The following is a 23,047-nucleotide window of genomic DNA, read 5'->3' on the forward strand; positions in this document are numbered from 1 at the left end:
TCATCTCGTCTTGTCAATGCTTTCTATAGACGATAGCTGATACAGGTTTATCAATGTAATATTAATAATTCATTCTCATTTAAAATAATAAATTATATTTTATTAAGCAAGAAATTATATTTCTTAATAATTACATAATGAATTTCCATAATAAGGATAAAATATTTTGTTAATTATTTATTCCACATTGTTAAAAGACGATCTGGCAACAGAGCAAAGCGGGAAAGAGATAGCGCTATCCGCTTTGTTGAATGATAAACAAGGATTGCAATACGATGGGATTTGCTAATCAAACACTGCCACTATAACGTGGACCTCACTACTGCTGAATGTTGTAATTTCAACCTATTCCAACCAGTGTGCTTTTGACATACACCATTCTGGTTGACAGAATGCTCAGCGCTCAGCTTTAGCTCTGTATGAAAATAGCTTCAAAAATATAAATATTGGGATACCTCTACGACGTAGAAACGACTTTTTAAAGTTTTGCGAGCAGGTTGCGTTTTGAAAGAGCTCCATAAATCATCCATGACTACTCTATACACTACTATGTCTAAGCCCATCCATTGCAACACAAACACAACAGCAAGATAGCATCTCTCTCATTGAATTTTGCTGTGTCAATTCCAACTTTTCAATATAAATTAAACTTTATTTAATCCAAATTAAGAAATTTAAATACTATCAATAGAGTTCAAGATGCCAGATTTCCTTGGAGATGATATGAGAAAAACAAAAGATGATAAGGAGGAAGAGAAAGAAATAAAATGTGAGTGACCATTAGTCAGCATTTTTAGGTTATATTAATTACTAAATGATAGTCAATACTATTTTCTTTTATTAATGGGAATAAGAAAATATATTCTAGTTAAAATTGATGTTTTAAATCCAATGATTTATTCAATCATATTACTATACTTTAGAATTCGAATTCTAGTTATTAGAAAAGTATTGAAGTGACTCAGTAGGTAAGTTGTCTGACATTTGCATTTATTTTGTTATTGGCAATTAGTAAGCAAAATACCGTATAGTCTACAACTTTATTAAATGATCTGAATTCTATTTGTAAAATTAAAAAAAAAAACATTAGTTCCATTTGTCGACAAAATTCATTACCGGGAATAGAAGAGATCCTACCGTATCACTAAACCCTGAGGCACTCTACGGTAAAATTGCAGCAAACTTAATGGAGCGAGCTCAGATTTAGTGATAGTGACTTAGTTTTCAGTGGTATAGGTCCTCTTTGGCTTTTGGTGATGATGAACGACCTAGATGTTTGACAATGATATCACCATCTAAACAAGGGGAAGAGCACCAGATCTCTCTGAAATGGTTGCAGCGGATATTCTTGAAGAAAGTCAAGCAGTGCTTCTTACTTACTTGATTCTTGATGTCTGGGTCGTTGACTGGGGCTGCCAGATAAACCGCGTCGTAGTCGTGTATCCAGCCGGGGGGTCATCCGGCAGGAAAAAGCGTCTCTTCGTCCAGTTCATTGAGCGAGTACAATGGCCGCTCAAGAAGAGTGGTTTTCAGGGCTTTCTCGAATCTCTTAAGTTGCATTTCCTGAACATTGCTGGGAAGTTTGTTGAAGATCTTCAATGCCGCTATCTGGAAGCTCTTCTGATTGCTTGTCAATCTTGTTCGTGGAATTTCCAGGTTCCCCGCTGACCGTGTATTGTAGTTGTGAACCTCATTTCTCCTTTTCATTTGTTCATTATTCTTCTTCACATGCATCAATGCAACGAAAATATATTGGCTGTAAACAGTCACTATTTGAAGCTTTCTAAACAGCGGCCTGCAATGTTCCAAATGATTGGAGAACGTTATTATTCTCAGAGCTCTTTTTTGAATCAGTAGCACATCCTTGCAATATGGAGTGTGTCCCCGTATTAGGAGGCCATATGTGACATGTAAATGAAACAGTGCGTGATATAATTCGTTTATTTCACTGCATTTTTACAATTGGTAATACAAATACATACATTAAGCATAATGATTGAACATTACAATAATTGGTAAAACAAATACATACCTTAAGCATAATGATTGAACATAGATAATAATATTAAGCATGTAACAGAAAAAACCACACTGCATCCCTCTTTAGGCTAAACCTTTGTCGTGATATACTGTAAGCAGGTAGTTTGCAGAGACAATGTTCCTCAATTTAAGCAGCAAGTGAGTAACCCTGGACAGCTTAATGCAGACATTACTTATGTGATTACTCCAACATAATTTGCTGTCAATCCAGAACCCGAGTAATTTCACTGGGGCATTGTCTGTATGTCTAATATCATTTTTCTTTGTACAGACTAATATCTGGGTTTTGTCTTCGTTCAATTTCAGCTTGTAATTGTTGAACCATTTCCTTGCCTCACATGTTTGAGATCTGCTTATATCCATTGTCTGATTGATAGTTTTACCTCTGGACATGATTATAGTATCGTCTGCAAATAGTACTGAGCCATCTTATGGTGTAAAGTCGTTCATGAGTATGATTAACAGCAGTGGGCCCAGCACAGAACCCTGTGGCACGCCGTGACAGTTTGCTTTCACTTCTGATGCTGCTCCTCCTATAGACTACTTGCCTCCTATCCTTAAGGTAGTCACTGAGGGTACTCAGCACTGCACCACAAATTCCATAGTGCTCCATTTTCTCAATTAAAAGGTTGTGTGGGACACAGTCGAACGCCTTGCTCAGGTCAAATAGAGTAAGAGCAAGGCATTCACCTGATTCAAAGACTTCTTGAACTCCTTCTGACACTGATATCAGTGCACTAGTTTTTGATCGGCCGCTTCTGAAGCCACGCTGCAGTGGCGGCTGGTGCTCAAAATTATAGGGGGTTGCAAAACAAAATCATCTTTGAAGATGATTTATTATTCTGAATTTTTTTTCTAACTCAACAAAATTCATTTTCAATGACACTTTAAGAATATATTTCATACAATTATTTTATTTACATGTTGATAATTATCACTCACCATTACTTGAAGAGGAAGTCCATCCGTCTTTCTTTGAGGTGAGCGAATTTTTCAATCACCTTTTGATTGAAATCAGGAATTTCCATCAGCAGATCCCTCTCAATTGACAGCATAGCTAATGCTGACAATCGCTCTTGAGCCATGCTGTTTCTTAAGAAGGTTTTCACTCTCTTAAGAGTAGAAGCACCTTTCTGCTTCAGCTGTTGTCATGGGTATGGTGATAATTATTTCAAGAAGTTTCATTATTTCACTGAACGTTTCATTTAGTTTATTGTCTTTCAAGAAACTATACAATGCCACAGCTCCTGATATTCCTCTGAATTCGATTGCACTGTAAACTGTTATAAGTTCAGTGCGAAGTTTTTTAATGTCTAGAAATTTGTAAGCATTGTACACTGCATTCAACTTGTTTTCAGGAAAAAGTTTTTCATAAGTTGGAAATCTGTCAGGAATGAAAAGACTAGCTGCCACAAGATGCCCAGTAAAACTGAATCGTTCTTTCGATTGGCAAATTATAACATCACAGACTTCTATGGCTTGTCTTCTCCATTCGATTCTGTTGATTTTTCTTTTTTTTTATGTTGAAGGTTGTTCCTTAGTTGTTTCTGTAGAGGTTGAAGGGCCTGTTTCGATGCTATTGCGAATTTTTTATATGTTTTCTTCAAATTTTGAAAGAGATTGTTCAACTTGTGTGGGTTCTATTTCAACTTTCTGTAGCTGGCCAAACAATATTTCTATCATGGGAAAAATCTTACTGAAAAATGACAACCAAAAAATGAAACTTTCACTTACTAAAACTTTTAAATGTCCAGAAGCCTGAGATAGTGTACTGTCATTCTTAATGTTTTCGGACTCTAAAAGAGTCTTCATGCAATTAATGAGGCCCTGTCTGTGTTCATGAATTGTAATTACGCTGCGTGATTGAAAGTTCCATCTGGTAGGAACAGAACGTGGCAATCTTTTCTTCACAACTTCATCTAATACTGACGTTCTTTGCACACTACTCAAAAAAAAAAGGATCATAGACCCTGCACATTTGCAAAGAATATTCGCACATCCCTGTTGATGGAAGCAGCTCTCATCATCACTAAGTTGAGTTAATGTGCATGGCAGTAGATAAAGTGAGCACTAGGATAAGCCTCTTTAACAATAGCTTGTACACCATTAGAAGATCCAGACATTACAGAAGCTCCATCGTACATCTGAGCAATAAACTTATCAGGCATTTCATTCAATTTATGTAGCTTCAATTGATCTAGAATACAGGAAGCAAGTGCGGCAGCACCATGTTGTGGAGGATTAACAAAAGTCCAAAATCTCTCTACTGGCTTATTTTTCACAATATATCTACAAACTACAGTCATTTGAAAAACATTTGAGACATCACTAGTCTCGTCTGCAATGACTGCTAAAAAATTAGCATCTTTTATTTCTTGTGAAATTTTTACATGACAAACTTCAAGCATTACATTTAAAAGTTCGTTTTGAATTGTCTTTGAGGTTCCACGAAAAACTGTAGCACAATCCAAGTGAGTTTTCATAGCACTATCAAGTTCTGCACTAAAATCTATCAATCCTCTGAAAATCCCTGGATTGGATGAATCTTTAGATTCATTATGCCGTCTTAAAGCAAGCTCAAACACACCACAAAAACGTACACAGTTTATAATGATACTCAGAACATACCGATTTTGCTTGACTTTTTCGTTATGCAGTAGAATGTTTTGTCTGTAGGCATTATTTAATTTTTCTACAATGTTTGTAGTTCCTAATAATGCTAATTTTAAATTGTTCTTCATATGTACACCTGAAACCTCATGCATTTTTGTTCTTGTTGAAATGTGATTTAAGTCTTTGAATCCAGTTTTTGTCCATGTATCCTCACCTCCAAACAATAGACAGGGGAAACAAAACGGTGCCATTTTAGTGTCACATCCACAGAGCCAAATGCATTTATTGTATAAGTCTCTGTTGACTTTCCTATTAAAAGTTCTGTTCCCTGATTTTACAATTTGAATGAAATTTGGGAGGTCCGGTGTTGGCCTACCTAATGTTTTTATTTCAATCTTTTCTTGAAGCGGCCGTGAATTGAAGGAAGCAGCTACTGGCAGTTTGTAACTGAATTCATTTTTCATTGGATCCGATAAGTCATAGAACCGATCAACCGAAGCACTGAACTATTAATAACTATCAATATCACAGTTTTCATAGGAACAACAACACAATAACAACATCAAGATCAAACTATGCAAAACAAAAATACAAACTATCTATGCCACATGCCACATGAATACAAACAAACATAACCTGCAATCCAATAACAAAAATAATTTAGGAAGTTCAAATGCCTTCTTGAGCTATGACTTACGTTACGACACTTACAAAATACACTAGCGCTCCCGGTAGCATGGTTGCTAAGCACTCTGCAACCTAGAAATATGGCTACAAAGCACACGTTGCCATGGCAACCACAGTAGAGTCCGAAATAACAACAATTCCTATGCTATTCTTCTATGAGTAGGCCTGGTGCATGCACTCCGATGGTTACGCGCGGTATTTCAAACACATTCTTCTCTTGCCAAACACCAGAACGAAAATCGTTTGTCGATCTGTGTGCAAATGAATGTGAATATGGAATGTAATTTTAACTTAAACTACTAGTATTCATTATTTTGTTTAAAGATTACTGGGGGTTGTGCAACACTGCAACCTTATCAGGAGCCGCCCCTGCCATGCTGTGAGCTGGAGAAAATCATTTGTGTCGAAGTATTCCACAAGCTGCAGTTTCATGATAGTTTCGATGACCTTCGACATTGTTGGAGGAATTGACACTGGTCTAAAATTGGAGGGTTGATTTGTGTCCCCTTTTTATAAACTGGAATACGTGCACGATTCAGCGCTCTATACAGCGCTCGAATACACGTGCAAGATTCAGCGCTCTCGTCAGGCAAAAGTTGATTGATAGAGCAATTTACTCGTTGGCAGAATTAGCTAATGAGCCTTTATTTTAATGACACAGTCTGTCTGGTAAACCCGGTCAAGGACGACGACAACAAGTATCAAGTAAGTAACAAGTATCAAGTAATAGTTTTAGACAATTTCAGTATATCTGGAAATCTCCCCTTTAGCCTTTACTCCTTTCTCCCCTTAAGCAGTTGTTTATTGCCTCTGCCATGGGCTCAGCAATATGCTCAATTGTCTTCTTGAGAACTGAACAAGATATTCCATGGACATCTTGAGCTCTTCAACTCTTGAAGCTATTCACCATTTTTATAATCTGTACATGGCTTATTTCCTTCCATTTGTCTAACCTGGTATTGGTTGCTCTGAGATTTGGAGTAGGATGATTGATGTTTACAGCCGGTAAACTAGCAACAATGTCTTAAACTGTGGTGATGAAAAACCTTTTGAACTTGTCAGGATCCAGTGGGGGTTTAACTCCTGGTCTTTTGGGTCGATGACTGTTTATTGTTTCCCAAGCAGCCTTGCATTGATTTGGGGCTGACTTTATACTTTCCTCAATAGACTTTTTCTTCACTGCTTCACGGTAAGCTTTGTTTAGGTTAGAGTATGCTTTGAAGAAAATGTTTCTCTCCTCAGGTGCATTTGCTGCTTTGTAGTGTGAATGCATTAGAACTACATTACCCTTCAAGTCCTGTAGACGTTCATTGAACCATGACTTATCTCTGAGAATAGTTTGTTTCATATATGTCTTTGGATCTTTGGTTATAGTTTGGAGAAACATATAATTGAATTAGTAAATGTATGTTAGAATCAATGTGTCAAATTGCGATTTAGGACTAATATTTTCAAATATTGAGCCCCAATTCAGTTTTTCAAGTTCTTTTCGAAATTGGGTTATGTAAACAAGTAGTTGTTTGACCATGTTTCCTCTTGACTATGTATGTTTTGCTGTTCAATTACTTCAAAAACTACTGCACTGTGGTCAGAAATCATTGTCAGAAACATTTGTCTTGTGTTCCCACAAGTTTAAATTAGTTGCTATCACGTCTAAGCAGGCGTCTCCTCTGGTTGGGGTGTGATGTGTTATGAAAATATATGCTGATGCTGAATAAAAACAAAACACAGAAAACTGTGCACTCTTGGGTGGAGCCAGCTCAGTGGCCTCACAGAAGTAAAGCTCTTTGGTTTCATCTTGTATTCCAGACTCAGCTGGAGTAATCACATTAAGAATGTCTGCTAGAAACTATGTATTTTGATATTTATTTTCAGACCCCGAAAGCATCTGATGGATGCATACTTTTCTATGTTCCGTAGCCATATCAATCATAGGCCTACATTATACAATGATCAACTTCAGAAAACGAAACGGAAACTCCATACAAACCTATGACGCTTTGCAGGCAAGGCAGTCATTTTTTAAAAATTTAATATTGAAACTAGTCACTATGACTAGTCACCATTAATTTTGTTCTCTTATTTCTTATCCTAAATAGGCCAACATTATTATTGCTAAAGTCTGCCAGTGAAGCCTACAGTTCCAATCTATAATTTCACTACTTAAAATTCTTTCACTACACTTTTATTCAATTTCACTAGCACTACACCAACTTGTAGGGCTTTGTTCTCTTCAACCTCCTTGTGAGTTCAGTGTTGTCTAATAGCTGGATGACTTCGGTGTTGTCGTGTTGATGAAGATGTGACTCATGATGGGCTGCCAATCGTCTTATCTCACTAGTCACATAGGGGATGTGCAGATCTCGGTGCAAATCGCTGTTCCTTTTGTACCAGGGCGCATTCACCATGTTCCGCAGTACTTTGTTTTGGAATGTTTGAATCTGCTTGATGTTAGAAGTTCTAGAGCAGCCCCAAAGCTGAATTCCATACGTCTAGACAGGTTTTAAAATTTGTTTTTAAATCAATATTTTGTTGTCCATTGAAAGTTGTGATTGACGGCCCAACAGTCAATACATTTTACTGTATTTGAGTCCTAGCTCGCTCCTTTTCATCTTGATATGCTCTTTCCATTTCAACTTGGCATCAAGTGTCTTTCCAAGGTATTTTGCTGTGTTGCTGTGTGGTACTACATTCCGGGGCGATGTCAGGATACACCACCGTCAAAGTCAGACACATCCATCCTAGCACTGAAAATCAGTCTTGTTTTGGCGGTGGCAACTTTTGTCGTTCTTGTGCTGAAAAAGAAGTGTCTTGTTTTGGCGGGGCGAGTCCGTGACTAATTTCTCTACCTGGAAAACAGTCTCTGGTTGTCGCTATCAGCTTTTGACGCTTATGTGAGTTAAGCTGACAGAATACCTTGGAAGTAAACTGGTTTCAATTTTGGAGAAGACTGTACTTTCTTTGAAATATTCTTTTTAGAACTTAGTGTGACTGTAGAAGTGTGGACAATACTCCTGCGTGACATTGTCTCTTATCTCAACCTTATTTAGTTCTATTGCTTCCTCTCTCATTCTCTCTCTCTCTCTCACACTCTCTCTCTCTCTCTCTCTTCTCTCTCTCTCTCTCTCTCTAACTCTCTCTCTTACCCGGTTGTGTGCTAATGCTCTCCTTTCTTCAAAACCCCTCAGGGTTTTGTTATTATTTCATACAATGCTTCAGACATAATTATCTACAACCTATCTTGAATTTGACTTTCCCATGCCTAGATTTGTAAATTTCTTTGTGTCAATAATATTCATTACTATCAACTCTTGCTTGTAATATTGTGAATTCCCCCATTCCACCGAGTAGGATTGTATAATATAGTTGATGTAGCATCGTACTGGAGGGTTAATGGTTGAATGTGAGAGAGGGCCGGCCGTGCAAAAAAAAACTAAAACTGCAATTCAATTAAATCCTCACTTCTTCACTTTCTCACTATAGGCCTATATCCCTCAGAACCACACTCTCTTGTGAAATACACAATCCCCTACACTGAAATAATTTTACTCCTTCAAGTTATGTGCTCCCAACTTGATAATACCGCCCGTTGTTCTCTCAATAATATTTGTTGAACGAGCGTTAGCAAGTTCTTACTTTTTACTCAAGTTCAAAGTTGTTGCCAGTCTGTGGGTTTGCTTGTTTGTTTGAATGCACTACAATAACTTTAGAAAGAGTTGATCGATCAGCTTCAAATTTTGAACACGCACTCTTCGAACCTTTTTACAGGTCAAGTTCGTTGAACAACAAAATATTTTACTCACTTCTTCGTCCTTTTTCAGGATATAAAAGTAACATTGAAAGTACTGCATGAGACAAAATAACTTGCTCCTGTGTGTCTGCCTGACTATTATCCTTCAGTAGCATACGCGTAATATTAATGATACAAATTGTGATGGCAGTTGCTATGTCGTTGGTATTATTGATTTAACAAAATTTGAATTCTGATTCTGAATCATTTAACCATACGGAGAAACCTATGAAGTCCTATGGATTCACGTAGGCCTACAGCGTAATATTAATAGGAAAACAGCTTAATGTTCCTTTTCCAAAGATAATATAACAGTGGGCTCCACTGGGATTTTATTCAAATTGAAAAAAATTCTATAGGTAGCTTCAAAATAATTTTGGTCTGCCATCTTCGTTCCGCCACATTGAATCAAAAATTTTCTATGGGAAGGTTTTAATACAAGATTCGAATAATAAAGAATTTCAAGAGACAATGAATGGTGGAAATCGCTCATAAATATATCAAACCGTTTCAAAGATATTCACATTTTAGTGTTGAAGTTTTTGGATATCTGTGATACAGAAATATTGCTCGCCTAGAACAGGATAGATTATTCATCACATATTCTTATCATTATCGTTCCCTAGCAACCTATTTTAAGCGTTTATATAGTAGCTGCTGAGAGAGATTTATGTGATAGATATACCTGAATAATACTATTAAATACTATATTCGACTAAACAACGAGTGACCCAAATGAAGCGATTCAAATATAAAAAAAAGAAAAATGGGAATGCGAAAAATATTATAATATTTGGAACTCCATAACTTATCATTTAATTAAGAGACATTTATAGGATTAATAATTTATTGAAAAACACTAATAATTTAGCAATATTGCACTAATAGTTTTAATTTTAGATGACTCTCTCCTGGATTATTGAGTTATGTGTTGGATATTCCTCAGTGATTGCTGCATCATCTGAGAAAACTCCGTAAAAGTGATCTCTGTTCGAAATTAACAGAATGCTCAAGTATAGACATTTAGAAGAAAACAAACATTTCATTTAATGTTCATTGAAATCGACCACATCAGTATTATTTACACGTGAATTACCGGTAGTGTATTGTTAATGTATTAAGATTTGAGAAGATAATATGAGCATCTTATTGGTTTTTCTCTCAATGATTGAAATGAATGGCTAAATTGCTTTTATATAATCATGAAAATATCACAGTTTATTACATTCCAGTACAATTATCTTGTTTCACAATCCATTTCTAAGTAGAGCTCATATGTATCGTAATCTTGCCATACAATTACCAAGTTGATTTCATTCAACTTCAGTGGTGCCATTTCACCAAACTGCTAAAGGGGGGGGGGTAAAAACCAAGGGGTATTGGGGGGGAGGAATAGAGGGACCTGGGTTTTTCCCCATAAATGTTACATTAGAAGATGTTATTATATGCTTCATTTTTTCCAATTTTATACAAATGTGGTTGAAGTATCAATACAAACATATACATTATTAGTTATTGAATTCAATCATGGAATATTTATTAGAAATATGGGTCTACAGAGAGGCCCTAGAGTAGGAATACACTGAAACAGATTTCTTAAAAAACATGGAAAAAGATAAATTTTTCTTTTACAATGACAATTTCAACAATTTCATTGTGGATCATATTCTAATTGGAAAATAACTTCCAGTTAGAAAGCTGAAGATACATCAAGCTGTTTCCTTAATTCTCAACAACCCTTTACATACATTTTTGATTGTCTGATTGTGCCCTTTCTTTTGCTTTCACTGTGACATCTTGCAACTTGTTAATTCTCACATTGAAATTTATTCAATAACTCACTTATTGTGCTCTGATCAATAAGTGTACCCATTCTGTATTCAAATTATACCACAGAGAAAAATATATTATTTATTACTCTCTACCCATACTTTCAAGGCAATTTTGCTACATTGTTGATACTGTAGAAGGAATTATACTACTGCTGATAAAGAAAAGTATTAAATCATTATGAGACTCTGAGGATTCGTGTAGATAGACCCGCATTTTCATTATTTATCTGATCCTTGAGGGGGGCCTAGGCCCCCTAGGCAGCTGATTATAAGTAAAAATTGATATTGATATTTTCATAATACAGTACACCTGAAGAATTGGCAAAGTTTATGGTAAGGGGTGAGGAGGTACTCAGCTCTTCCAACTAACATCGGATTAGTTTTGTGCAGTCTACTATAACAGACGTTCCCATATGGATGTTACTATAGACGTATTTATCATCGTATTCAATTTCTGTTTGTTAGTTTGTTTGTATGTCTGATGGAAATCGAAAACGGCTCTAACGATTTTGATTAAGTTTGAAATATAGAGTTTGTGATACGAGAATCATCATTTGGATTAGGACTCATGTTTAGGATAACTCACTGAGGGAACTTAAAAATGATTAGGTACGGTAATAATATTCATCAACCGAGTAGCAGCTGACTGAGAGAGTTTTCCGTCGTCAGTTAAAAACAGTTGATCAAGAGAGTTTTTCATCGTCAGTTGAAAACAGCTGATCGAAAGAGTTTGCCATTGTCAGTTGAAAACGAGACAGATGTGTTGAGTCACCAAGTTTGTTGACGTCATTTTTTTGAAGTTATTGCATGATTCGAGAAAATGGTGCAGAGAGCAGCCGAGTGACAGCAACGCAACGCAAATTTGAATTTAAAACATAATGATTGCGGTAATATTAATCAGGTAAATGCTAAAGTAGTCAGTTTTAATATACCTGAGTAATTGAATTATAGCAATTCATTCACTTCTAAATTTCCATCTCTATGTCTTTGTACTTTCAACTCTGTTTCTTTGATATTGTTATCTTCATAGACGTGAAGTAGATAGATAAGGGTGGGTGTCTTCCATGAGTAAAATGAAATGTCTATTTCCGACTTCTGCAGTTGAATACTTGTAGCTAGTAGTTCTGTGAACAGTAGACCTCGTACAGCATTTATAAACAGATCTCATTGTCAATATGTCACTTCAATTAGCCCTTCGGACATCGGAAAAACATCCAATGACTGATTGGCGTGTATTGACGATGACAATATTACCTGTTATAAATAAAACCGAGAGCATTGCCAAGCTGTAATCATCAAAAGCTAATTTACAAACATGCCAACATACATATACAGACAAAAGCAAATCCCGTCGTTGAAACGTAGAAAAATCAATCATCAAAATATTATCATGAAAAAATAACATTTTCCCGCTATTTTGGGAAATGATAACTGTATATCTTCCAGTATTGAAAATGACATTCAAAATGAAAAACAATACTGAATAATTTTATTATATTCAAAATTCTCAATGTTCGAGTAATTAACCCTCCAGTAGGCCTAGACTACATTCAACACAGTAGAACCTATATAATTTGTAGCTTACGGGACCAAGCATTTAATACGAATTTTGGAGGGTGACGAATTATATATCAAGCTCTGCAATATCGAGGCTGATAAAACAAAATACGAGAAAATTATATCATTGATACTGATCCCATCTTTGCCCATAATTAATTCATAATATAGCCTCTATGAATGAATATTAGAAAATATTGTTAAATATTAATTTGACATACTTGTAAAAGATTTCAGAGATCAATACAACTGTTCAAGAGCGAGTTCTTCAACCAAGGGTGTCTCTAGTTATATTATTATATGTGAATCCATAGAACTTTAAAGTTCACTCCGTATGGGTAAATAATTAACAATCAGCATTAGCTGTTATGAATAAATGGGTAAATTGTGGTAATTGCATGCAATTAATATTCCAGCTTACTAATGATAAATCACAACACCCTTTTTTCCAATTCACTTCATCAGTTGATGTGATTTTCGGTCTCCTCATCACTGGAGTTATTAGTTACTGTAGCATAATTTTCGATGAACTCATTACTGGAGTTATCAGTTACTATGGCATATTAGTGTATTTATCTTTATGGGAATACTAATTACAGTGTTTTTGATGGCAAAACTACGAATTATAGAGAAGTTTCAGTGTACTCACTAATCTTGACAATTGACCTATTAAGTGAAGTTATTTTTGTTTTGTGTCAAGAAATTTACTAATAGTTCTATTATTTAAGCTCCAAATAACTGCAGAAAAGAGAGACAACTGCACAAAATAGGAATGATATATAGGACTTATAAAATATATATAGGACTGATAAATAGGAATTATACAGTTACAAGATAAGTCATCGACTGATATTACTACGAAGAGGGATAGAAAAGAGTGATAGGTTTCAGAAATAAATTGTCAATGGTCTTGTTAAGAATAGCCTACATGTGGGGATTCATCAGAACAATACCATTGTTTGAAAACCAGTCAGCTCTGCGTAGTACAGTCCGTCCAAGAAGTATAACCTGACTGTCTTGTTTTTGAAGTGTCAGAGATTTGATGTGTCTGACTTTGTCGTTTCTGTACGGATGTAAAAGTGTCCGGTTTTGGCGCCTAACGCACACGCCAATTCGAGACTCTTTCAAAACAGTCTTTCCCTGTCGCTGGCGTACGGTGTCGATGGATGAGATAGTCGCTGTCCACTCCTGTCAGGTTCTGGGTGTGTCGGAGGACTAAGGTGGCGCGTACCCCTACATTCCCATTCAGATTTATTCGGATCATTGATATTTTTGCTTGTGAAGTTGATATGAATGGACTTCATCTCATTCAATCGAATTCTCCATTTTTTGGTCCAGTCACTGAATCTGTTGCTAGCATTCTGTAGTTTTGTGGCTGCTTCTTGTACTGTTTCCCCTTCTGCCAGTATTAACTTCCCCTTCTGCAACAAGTGTCAACTTAGCAGTTCCACATCTCAGAGATGCGTATTTTGGCTATGTTTCCTCACAACTAGTCTTCATTAAGCTACAAAGTCAAAAATTGTGTACCAGATGTTCCAGACTAAAATTTCATTGTCAAGTGATCAATTGTTACAAAATTGAAATTCCACCCCCCACATTTAATCTGCTATAACAATGGAAAGAGAACATAAACTAGTGAAATAATACATCAAATTGAAGAGAAAACAAAGCTCTACAAATCTACGGTGAGCATTCATTTTTACGATGCATTTTTGGAGAGTTGTAGGCCCTGAAACATCAAAAAATAGGATTAAAAGCTGTTATTTCAACGTTACACTTTTGAACACATTTTTCTCAAGATATGAGCGTGTAAGCAAAACATTGAAAAATGCAACTTTTATTCCACCCTCATCCCTTTAGCACAAGGGGTAGGGATGAGGACTTTTGATATGTTCACCCCTAACTGGTCCCAACAAAGCTGCCAAGTCAAAAAATTGCGTTCAGAACATCCTCTCCAAATCTCTCTGTCAATTGGTCTATTTTTGCATAACTAAAGATCTCACATTCAACACTGAAGCTGCTGCAACAGTCGTGGGGATGTGCGTAAACTTGTGAAATTATACATCAAATTGAAGAGAATTCGATGCTCTATAAGCTCATGATCAGCATTGATTTTCCCCATCGATATTTGAAAAGTTATAAGGGGTTAAAGAAAGGAGACGGGGCCGCGCTACCTGTACACTGGGCTATTGCTCCAAAAAGGTTCATCCTCCAACTCTCAACTATCACCCTCTATTGTCCTCTGATTCTGCTTCATCACCCTCATTAGTAGCCGGAGTGGCCCCGTCTGCTTTCTTGAAGGCAGTTTTAGCTGGTAGGGACTCATCTATTACTTTCCACCTTACCTGTTACTTGTATTCTCACTTTATTATTGAATCTAGATCAGTGTTAAAGTACTTGTTATTCAATTATTTCTAATGGTTTATTTTGATGAAACTCAACTTGCTCACAAGCTGTATACAGACTAACTTGAGTTACATACAATAATTCGTGGTTACTCACCACGTGCGCTATTCATCAGCTGATGATATGCGTACTATATTATGTATTTGTATGAATATAATATTATCAAATATTAATAATATATATAATAATAATAATAATAATTTTTATTTGTTCAATACAGTACAGTCATTATGAATCACAACTATACAATTGAACATTGTCATGTACAAAGAAAATCTCTTCAATATTTAACAAAAAAGAATATTTAACATAATAAAAAAATATATATAGCCTATATGATATTACACATAATTGTCACATAAAAATTCATTCACATTATAAAAACTTTTTTCAACAAGGAACTTATGAAGATCTTTTTTGAAAGTCATGCTCTTAAAATCTATATTACCAGGCAACTTGCTTAGAAATTTTGTCCCTATGTAGCTAGTTTTTTTCTCAAAAAGAGTTAGCCTGTGAGGCTGAACGATAAAGTTGTTCCTGTTTCTTGTGAAGTGTGAATGTACCTGTGCATTGGTCGTTAAACTGCCCATCTTCTTAATCATATATAATAAAGTTTTAAAAATAAAAATACAAGGTACAGTGAGTATGCACAGCCTTTTAAAATAATCTCGACAAGGATGATTGAACCCCAATCCCACTAAACACCTAATAGCCCGCTTTTGCAGAATGAATATCTTATTTATGTTCTGCAGAGACGTGTTATATTGATAGTTCAATATAATGTATAGTATGATAATTATAGCATCAGCTTATGGAAAGCGTACGGCGTGTGTTCGTGGCACAAGTCTTCTTAGAAAATCTTTATAAAAAAATAAAAAAATATACGTTTCTAGTTTGACTAAATTTGTACTCATAATCGATAGTAATGTGTGTGTTTATCCAATCAATGTAGGCTACCACTGGTTTACAGCTGAAAATGTCTTTAAGTAATCAGACTGGGCCACCAATTTATTCCTCAGTGTGGAATCCTTAACAATAGACCACAAAAATGTCGAAACTCATTAACAATAGGCGACCACTGAAGGGTCACTAGAACTTCTACCTGTTCATCCATTGCTTTCGGCGGCCCGTCTCCTTTTTTTTACCCGTTATAAGAGCAAAAATAGCAAAAAAAATGAAGGAAACTGTGTCTTTTCAAAAATGTCACATCTTTTAGAGCGGATATCTCGAAAAGTGAAAGAGATATAGAAAAAGTTGTAAGATCAATATTGTAGGAAATTATGTAAGCTTTAATTTCTTATAGAATAGCCATGTCTGTAAAATGCATAATTTTCGAGTTATATGCGAGAAACCAAAAAATGGTACCTTTGAACCACCCCCACCCCCTTAGCACAGGGGGTGGGGGTGGGGACTTTTGATATGTTTACCTCCTGACTACCCTAAACAGAACTGCGGGGTCAAAAATTGTCTTCCAAACTTTTCCCTCTGTAACACTTCGTTGACTGGGCTATAATGAATAATCTGTACTGGCATCAGCTGTCAAATTTTGAAGGTAGTTATTAATGGATTCCTCAGTTAGTTTCCTTATCTCTATTCTCAATTGTTGTGTTTTGTTATACAAGATATTCTTGTCAGCAGGATCACGAGTTTGTTGCTATCTTCTTCTTGCCCTTCGTTTTTCTAAAACAAGTTGCCGAATCTCCAGAGGGTAATTGCATCCTTTTGTTTTCCTGGTGTATTGTGTGGTGTTTTTCCAGGCTGATTTCTGGATTTGACACATTAAATTTTCTGCGGCTTCATCTAGCTGCTCAGCTGTTCTAAGTGGAATATTCAAGTTGATTTCATTCTCCAAATCCACTTTAAAAGCTTCCCAGTCTGTTTTGTTCTGTTGACTAACTTTGGTCTTTCTTCTTTCTTTATTATTCGTTCACTAAGTGTGAGAACGACTTCTGAATGGTCAGACTCCAGGTCAATGTCGATAAAATTACTGGATATTCTCTTTGTTATGAAGAAATCTAGAAAATATGGAGTTTTATTCAAATCTGTTGGCCAATAAGTAGGTGTCCCTGTTGAATGGAATTCGCAGCCCAGCTCCTGGATAGCCTCTCTGAGTTCTTTTCCTTTCGTAGTTGTGAGTCTTGAACCCCAATCCTTATGCTTGGCATTAAAATCTCCACCCACTATGAATCTTTCTCCAATCTGAAGAAGAATATTTGTATAATCATTTTTCTTTAAACTGTAACGTGGTGGAAAATATGCATCTCCAACAAGTATTTTCTGGTTAATTGACTCTAATATTCCAACTACAGTTAGCTGTATTTCATCACTTTGAATACTGAAGTCTTCATAGTGTTTAATACTCTCCTTCACTATTATAGCACTTCCACCTCTTGCTTGATTTTGGGGATGAATAGTTTCGTAAACCTTATATCCATTGATTTTGAAGTGAGTCTGCTCAGTTGAATGGGTTTCAGAGATGAGGCAAACATCTATATTTCGTGTCTTTAGAAATATTTCTATTTCTTGTTTTCTATTATTATTGATATTATTTATTTCATTGGCATTCCAGGTAGCAATCCTAATATCTTGTTGGCTCGCAATATTCATTTTCTAGTTTTCTTCTCGATACTCCTACTCTTCCCTTCCAAGCTGTCAAGTCGCCCAGAAAGAATATTTAAACTGTTCTAAATTTCCTGCAAAACCTTATTAACATCAACCGGTTGTTGTTGTTGTTGCTTTGGTTGACTCTCCTGTTGTAGGCTTGGAGTGGGTTTCGTAACTTGGGAATAGGATATTTCTCCAGTGTACTTTTTGAAGTGAAGTTTCTCTGTTGGATTGTATGTGGTACTCCGCTACTTCTTTTAACCATGTTTTCTTTTTCAGTTCTTCTTCTCTGAAGCTCTTTAGCGATGAGACAGCCTCTGTAGTTAGCAATTGAAACATTTGGCTGGGGTTTCTTTAGCCTTGGTACATGAAATAGTCCAGTGTTTTCCAGCTCATTTCCCACACACAGGCTCATGTTGACAGTATGTCTGAGTATGACCAAACCGCTGACAACGTTTACACTAAGGAATCATTTTATTGCTTTTAATTGATTCAATTTTCACTTTCATGTAGCAAATATGTTTAATTTCATATATATGTTTTGTATCTTCTGCATTGTTGAATGTTAACATGAACATTGGAAGTCTGATAATGTTGTGTTCTTTTCCATCCTTCTTCACTTTTTTCATTTTGTTGACAGCACTGATTATTTGAAAGCCTCTGCTTAGAAGATCGTTCTTTATATCCTCTGGATCGCATGATGGATGAAGCTCTTTAGCCATGACACGAATTGGACGAGTTTGTTTGTTCTCGTACGTGTGCCATACATAATTAGCTTCACTCAACATCTTAGTTGAATCTCTATATTCTTTTTCAGTTTCAACATTCAATTTTAGCTGGTTGTTGTTCATCATTTTGGCACTGAAATTGAGATTTTTCGATTTCAATGCCTCTTTAATTTTAGAATACTCTTGAACATTGCTTAATATGACTGGTGGTGGTTTTATTTTCTGTCGGTTTCTTTCTTGTAGACTCAGTTGCAGGCCTTATTTTTTCTGGTGAGTCACGGATTTTTCTCTTCTTTTGTTTAGGGAGAATCTATGCAGTCTCTGATGCTACCATTTTCTCTTCTTTCTCCCAATTCGGTGGTGAATAACTTTTATTGTTACTCCTAAAAGATGCTGGTTGCATTGTATTTGAATTTGATGATTGAAGCTTCTGTGTCGTTGAAGATGCTGATGAAAACATTTCTTTTAGCTGAATGATCTCCAACCGTGCTCTCTCTAACTCCTTTCCCAGCTTATGCATTCTTTCTATCTCTTCACTCTGTTGGCAAGTGACTTCTTTCCATTTGTTGTATAAAAACTGCTCCGTTGCAGTTTTCAGTTGGTTCGTTTTTAGAAACGATTCCGGGGAACTGTTGACGTTGACAGTCATTGATGCTGGTTCAACGCTCTTAGTCGGTGTTATTTGACTCATTGTGTCGTCATCTGTTTTCTCCTCCTCCTCTTCGAACTCTGGCAGTAGGAAGGTCCGCAGTCTTTTGGGAGTCAACATTCCTTACATTCCTCAGCCAGACTATATGATAATTCAGCACTGAACTGCTTTTCCAGCGTAGGGCACTGAACTCAGCACTTTAACTATTACATACACTATTTCAACTACTCTCACTAAAAAAAAAAACTACGTCTGCTCGCTACGACTGCTCGATCGATACTGAGGCAGTCATGATAAAAAATTGTGAACTTATATTTATTTGAATTGTATAAATGTTTGAGTAAATAAATGTGAATAAGTTTTTTTGACATAAATCATATTAAAACACCTAAGACAAGGACCAAGGCAGGTCCACTTACAGACACAGTAAATCCAAATCTGTGGTTATGACTAAGGAGAGAATTATGAAGGAAGTTTATCAAAAGCTATTCAGAAGGATTCTTTCTTTGAGTATTTAGTACCATAGTCCAAAATCTACGTTAATCTTGTACTGAACGTTATGGGATCAACTACTTTAAATTCTAATTATGTTCTGGGTTATTCTAGAAGCAATCTTTTTAAAAATAACTCTCTCAATTTCTGCTTGATAGCCTATTCTGGTTACTTAGGCTCCACTTCAATTTATCAAATTTCACTCTATTTACTTATTGATGTTTGTTTATCTGTTGCAGCGTTGGATGAAGCTGACATTGCTCTTCTCAAGACTTATGTAAGTGCTTCTTATATCATTAATGTGAAAGGACTTAATATGAGATAAAATAATAAATAAATAAATAACCTACCTTAATGCTAACTCCATTACGTTTCTTTTATTGCTGATGATTTCCACTTGAGCTTTTAGTTTGTGTGTGGGTAACCCTTAACTGTCTTGGAAAAAAATAGTTATGCAATTACTGATGGAGCTCAAATCTGACCACAAAATTGTTCAAGGACTATTGTTAGGCCTAATAAAACTCTATGCATTAGAACTATTATATTATATCTTCTAGAACTCAAATCCATATTGTAAATCGTTAGTTGGATTAGTAAATTGTTAGTTGGATTTGAACAGAATTTTATATTATAGATTTTATAAAAATTTTAGATGAAACTCTTACAGGTTCGTCGACTACTTTTAATTTTTTATAAAAGGGGTATTTTAATTCCCCTAAAAATTTAACATCACTAATTGGAAATTGTCTTCTGGAGTTTTTGCTACAATCTACCTGAAAAAATAATTATAGCCTATACATTATTATGCAACATATTTGGTGAAACAATGGCCTTGAATTTGATATATTTTTTATAGTGATTTGGATCTAACTCACACATTTGGCAAGATATGGTCGTTGAGTCATCATGTATCTACAGTCGCTCAAACCCTCCAAAATTAACGTGTTTGCTAAAATTCCAATTGCTAAACGATTTTTGCAGCTATTTTTTTATGATTTCCCAATAATATAAAATATGTATTATAAATCTCAGATCCATTATAATCTCAGTAATAAAATCTTCAAGATATATATGTTATTATTTCATTGACAGTAGAGTTAACGTAACCGCAAATCAGTCAACTTGAAGGGTGAGCATCCAATCTATCCCAGCCTTTCAAATTTATCATTCATACATCAAAATTCTAAGATTGTCAGAGTTTAATGCTAATCTCTTTTAATGTTTTCAGGGCCAGGGCCAGTACACAAAAAGTATAAAAGCTGTGGAAGATGACATTCAGACTGTTATAAAGAGAGTGAATGAGTTGACAGGAATCAAAGAGTCGGACACAGGTCTCGCCCCTCCCGCCCTCTGGGACTTGGCTGCTGACAAGCAGACCCTTCAGAATGAGCAGCCACTACAAGTAGGCCTAACATGATCAGTCCCAGTCCCGCCCGTTTGCAAATTCATTCAAACACTTCCTAATATTAGACTTTTATTATATTCATGCTTCTCAATTTCACAACAATCTAATTATGAGAAAATTGATTTAATTAGTTTTGTTATTTTAAGTGTGAAGTCTCCTACTGTAAAAGGCTTATAAAGTTCTAAAATTGATCTCGTTTATCTGCTTTAAAAACTTTCATAGTGAATCCAAGTAACCAATAATTGCCTCTAATCAACGTAAATTAACGAACATCGAAGCACAAGTATACTAGGATAGCTTCCAAGTAAACATTGGAGTTTTTGTGAATTTGAATAAATCGAAATGAATACTCATTGTTTATCAACGTTTACTGCCAAGCTGGTTCTGTTTTGTATTCTTTCTTTGTTTTATTCCCACTTTTTTGATTCTGCCAGAAAAATGTTATTGGTTGATTTCATCATTTGTTACAAGAACAAATTTTACATCGAACTATGGTGATTTACCTACATTCAATGAAAGAATGACTAGGAATACAGACTTGATTAATTAAGTAGTCATTAAGTATCACAATTGAGTGTCATTCACATATTATGAAAACGTCACTTGTTTCTACTTGCAACTATGACGAAGGATATACAACCCTGTACCCGTCTCCTTGATTTCAATTTGTTGATGTTATCACCTCTGTAAATTGAGTTATTCCTAAATCATAATGAACATTGCAAATAATCGATAATAACTTTTTGCTAGGTGGCAAGGTGCACGAAAATTATTAGTGCCGATACTGATGATCCCAAGTACATAATCAATGTGAAGCAGTTTGCCAAGTTCGTAGTGGACCTAGCTGACACGGTCGCACCCACCGACATAGAAGAAGGAATGAGAGTAGGGTAAGCTTGAAATTGCATCGACTTTCCACATGTATTAGAACATTCAATTTCTCCTTATTTTATAGGTTTCATTTTAAATTATAACTTTTAGTTCAATTTTCCCTCCTAGGCAAAATAAATTAAGGAAGTCACTCTATCCTATTTTAACTATACTTCCATCAAAATATTAACCCCAAAATTTGAATAGTGCGTGAGCTTTCTCAGATCCAAAATTCCAAGTCTATTCCAATTTTTGGGCTTTTTAATTGTTTTTTCTCGATTTAATTCATATCCAATGCTCCATTAACTATCCCCAAATAAACATTATTTGTTCTTTCTCTTGATTTGAAGGGTGAATCGTTCAACTCAGAATGTGGCTAGTATAACTTGTATTTTTTACTTTGTTATTCGCGTATAAATTAGATTAGGAATAGTTTTTTACTTGAGCCTGTTGTAACATTTTGCAAATGTTGTGTTTCTACTCATTGTAATAAATAAATGAATAAACAAACACGATGTACTCAAGGTTTCACTCGATAGAAGTAGTTCAAGTTCAAAATCAATTGCTGATTGTAGAGCATGTGATAGTAATGCAACGTAATGGAGAACCATTTATAAGAGTACCTACATGATTCGCTGAGATAGGTTGACTGTAATTACATGATTCGCTGAGATAGGTTGACTGTAATTACATGATTCGCTGAGATAGGTTGACTGTAATTACATGATTCGCTGAGATAGGTTGACTGTATTACATGATTCGCTGAGATAGGTTGACTGTAATTACATGATTCGCTGAGATAGGTTGACTGTAATTACATGATTCGCTGAGATAGGTTGACTGTAATTACATGATTCGCTGAGATAGGTTGACTGTAATTACATGATTCGCTGAGATAGGTTGACTGTAATTACATGATTCGCTGAGATAGGTTGACTGTAATTACATGATTCGCTGAGATAGGTTGACTGTAATTACATGATTCGCTGAGATAGGTTGACTGTAATTACATGACTCGCTGAGATAGGTTGACTGTAATTATATTCAGATAAGAAAGCTTATTGACAAAAATGGACGATATCCTCCATCATTTCATTTATTTATACATTCATAGATACACTATCATTCTTATAACTCATTATAAATTATTGGGAAAGGAACAACAGGCTTAGAACACATTTCCTAAATTTTTACAGAAATAATTTAAAAATTATTTATGTCAAAGTTTGATTCCAAAAGATGTATATAAATTACATACACTTGGAATCGAGATGAGTTCAAAACCAAATCAAATTAAAACATTGTTCAGTAGTAGCATCCCCTTTTTTGTAGTAACTTCATTTATTTATTTATTCATTTATTGTATAAAATACT

The 23,047-nt window shown here is 35.4% G+C and overlaps 1 protein-coding gene across 1 annotated transcript in view; it reads left to right on the forward strand.

Annotated features, from left to right (window-relative positions):
• The first annotated feature begins 566 nt into the window (after positions 1-566).
• The window catches only part of LOC111050700 (26S proteasome regulatory subunit 7), a 33,617-nt gene continuing 11,136 nt past the window's right edge, over positions 567-23,047 (forward strand). Inside the window, exons 1-4 of the mRNA XM_039425276.1 lie at positions 567-769; positions 19,638-19,675; positions 20,627-20,800; positions 21,554-21,693. Of these exons, the coding sequence (XP_039281210.1) occupies positions 700-769; positions 19,638-19,675; positions 20,627-20,800; positions 21,554-21,693 (422 nt within the window). The 5' untranslated portion in view covers positions 567-699. The remainder of the gene's footprint in view (positions 770-19,637; positions 19,676-20,626; positions 20,801-21,553; positions 21,694-23,047) is intronic.

This window comes from Nilaparvata lugens, chromosome 1, assembly GCF_014356525.2.
Source record: "Nilaparvata lugens isolate BPH chromosome 1, ASM1435652v1, whole genome shotgun sequence".
In the NCBI taxonomy this organism is placed as follows: Eukaryota; Metazoa; Arthropoda; class Insecta; order Hemiptera; family Delphacidae; genus Nilaparvata; species Nilaparvata lugens.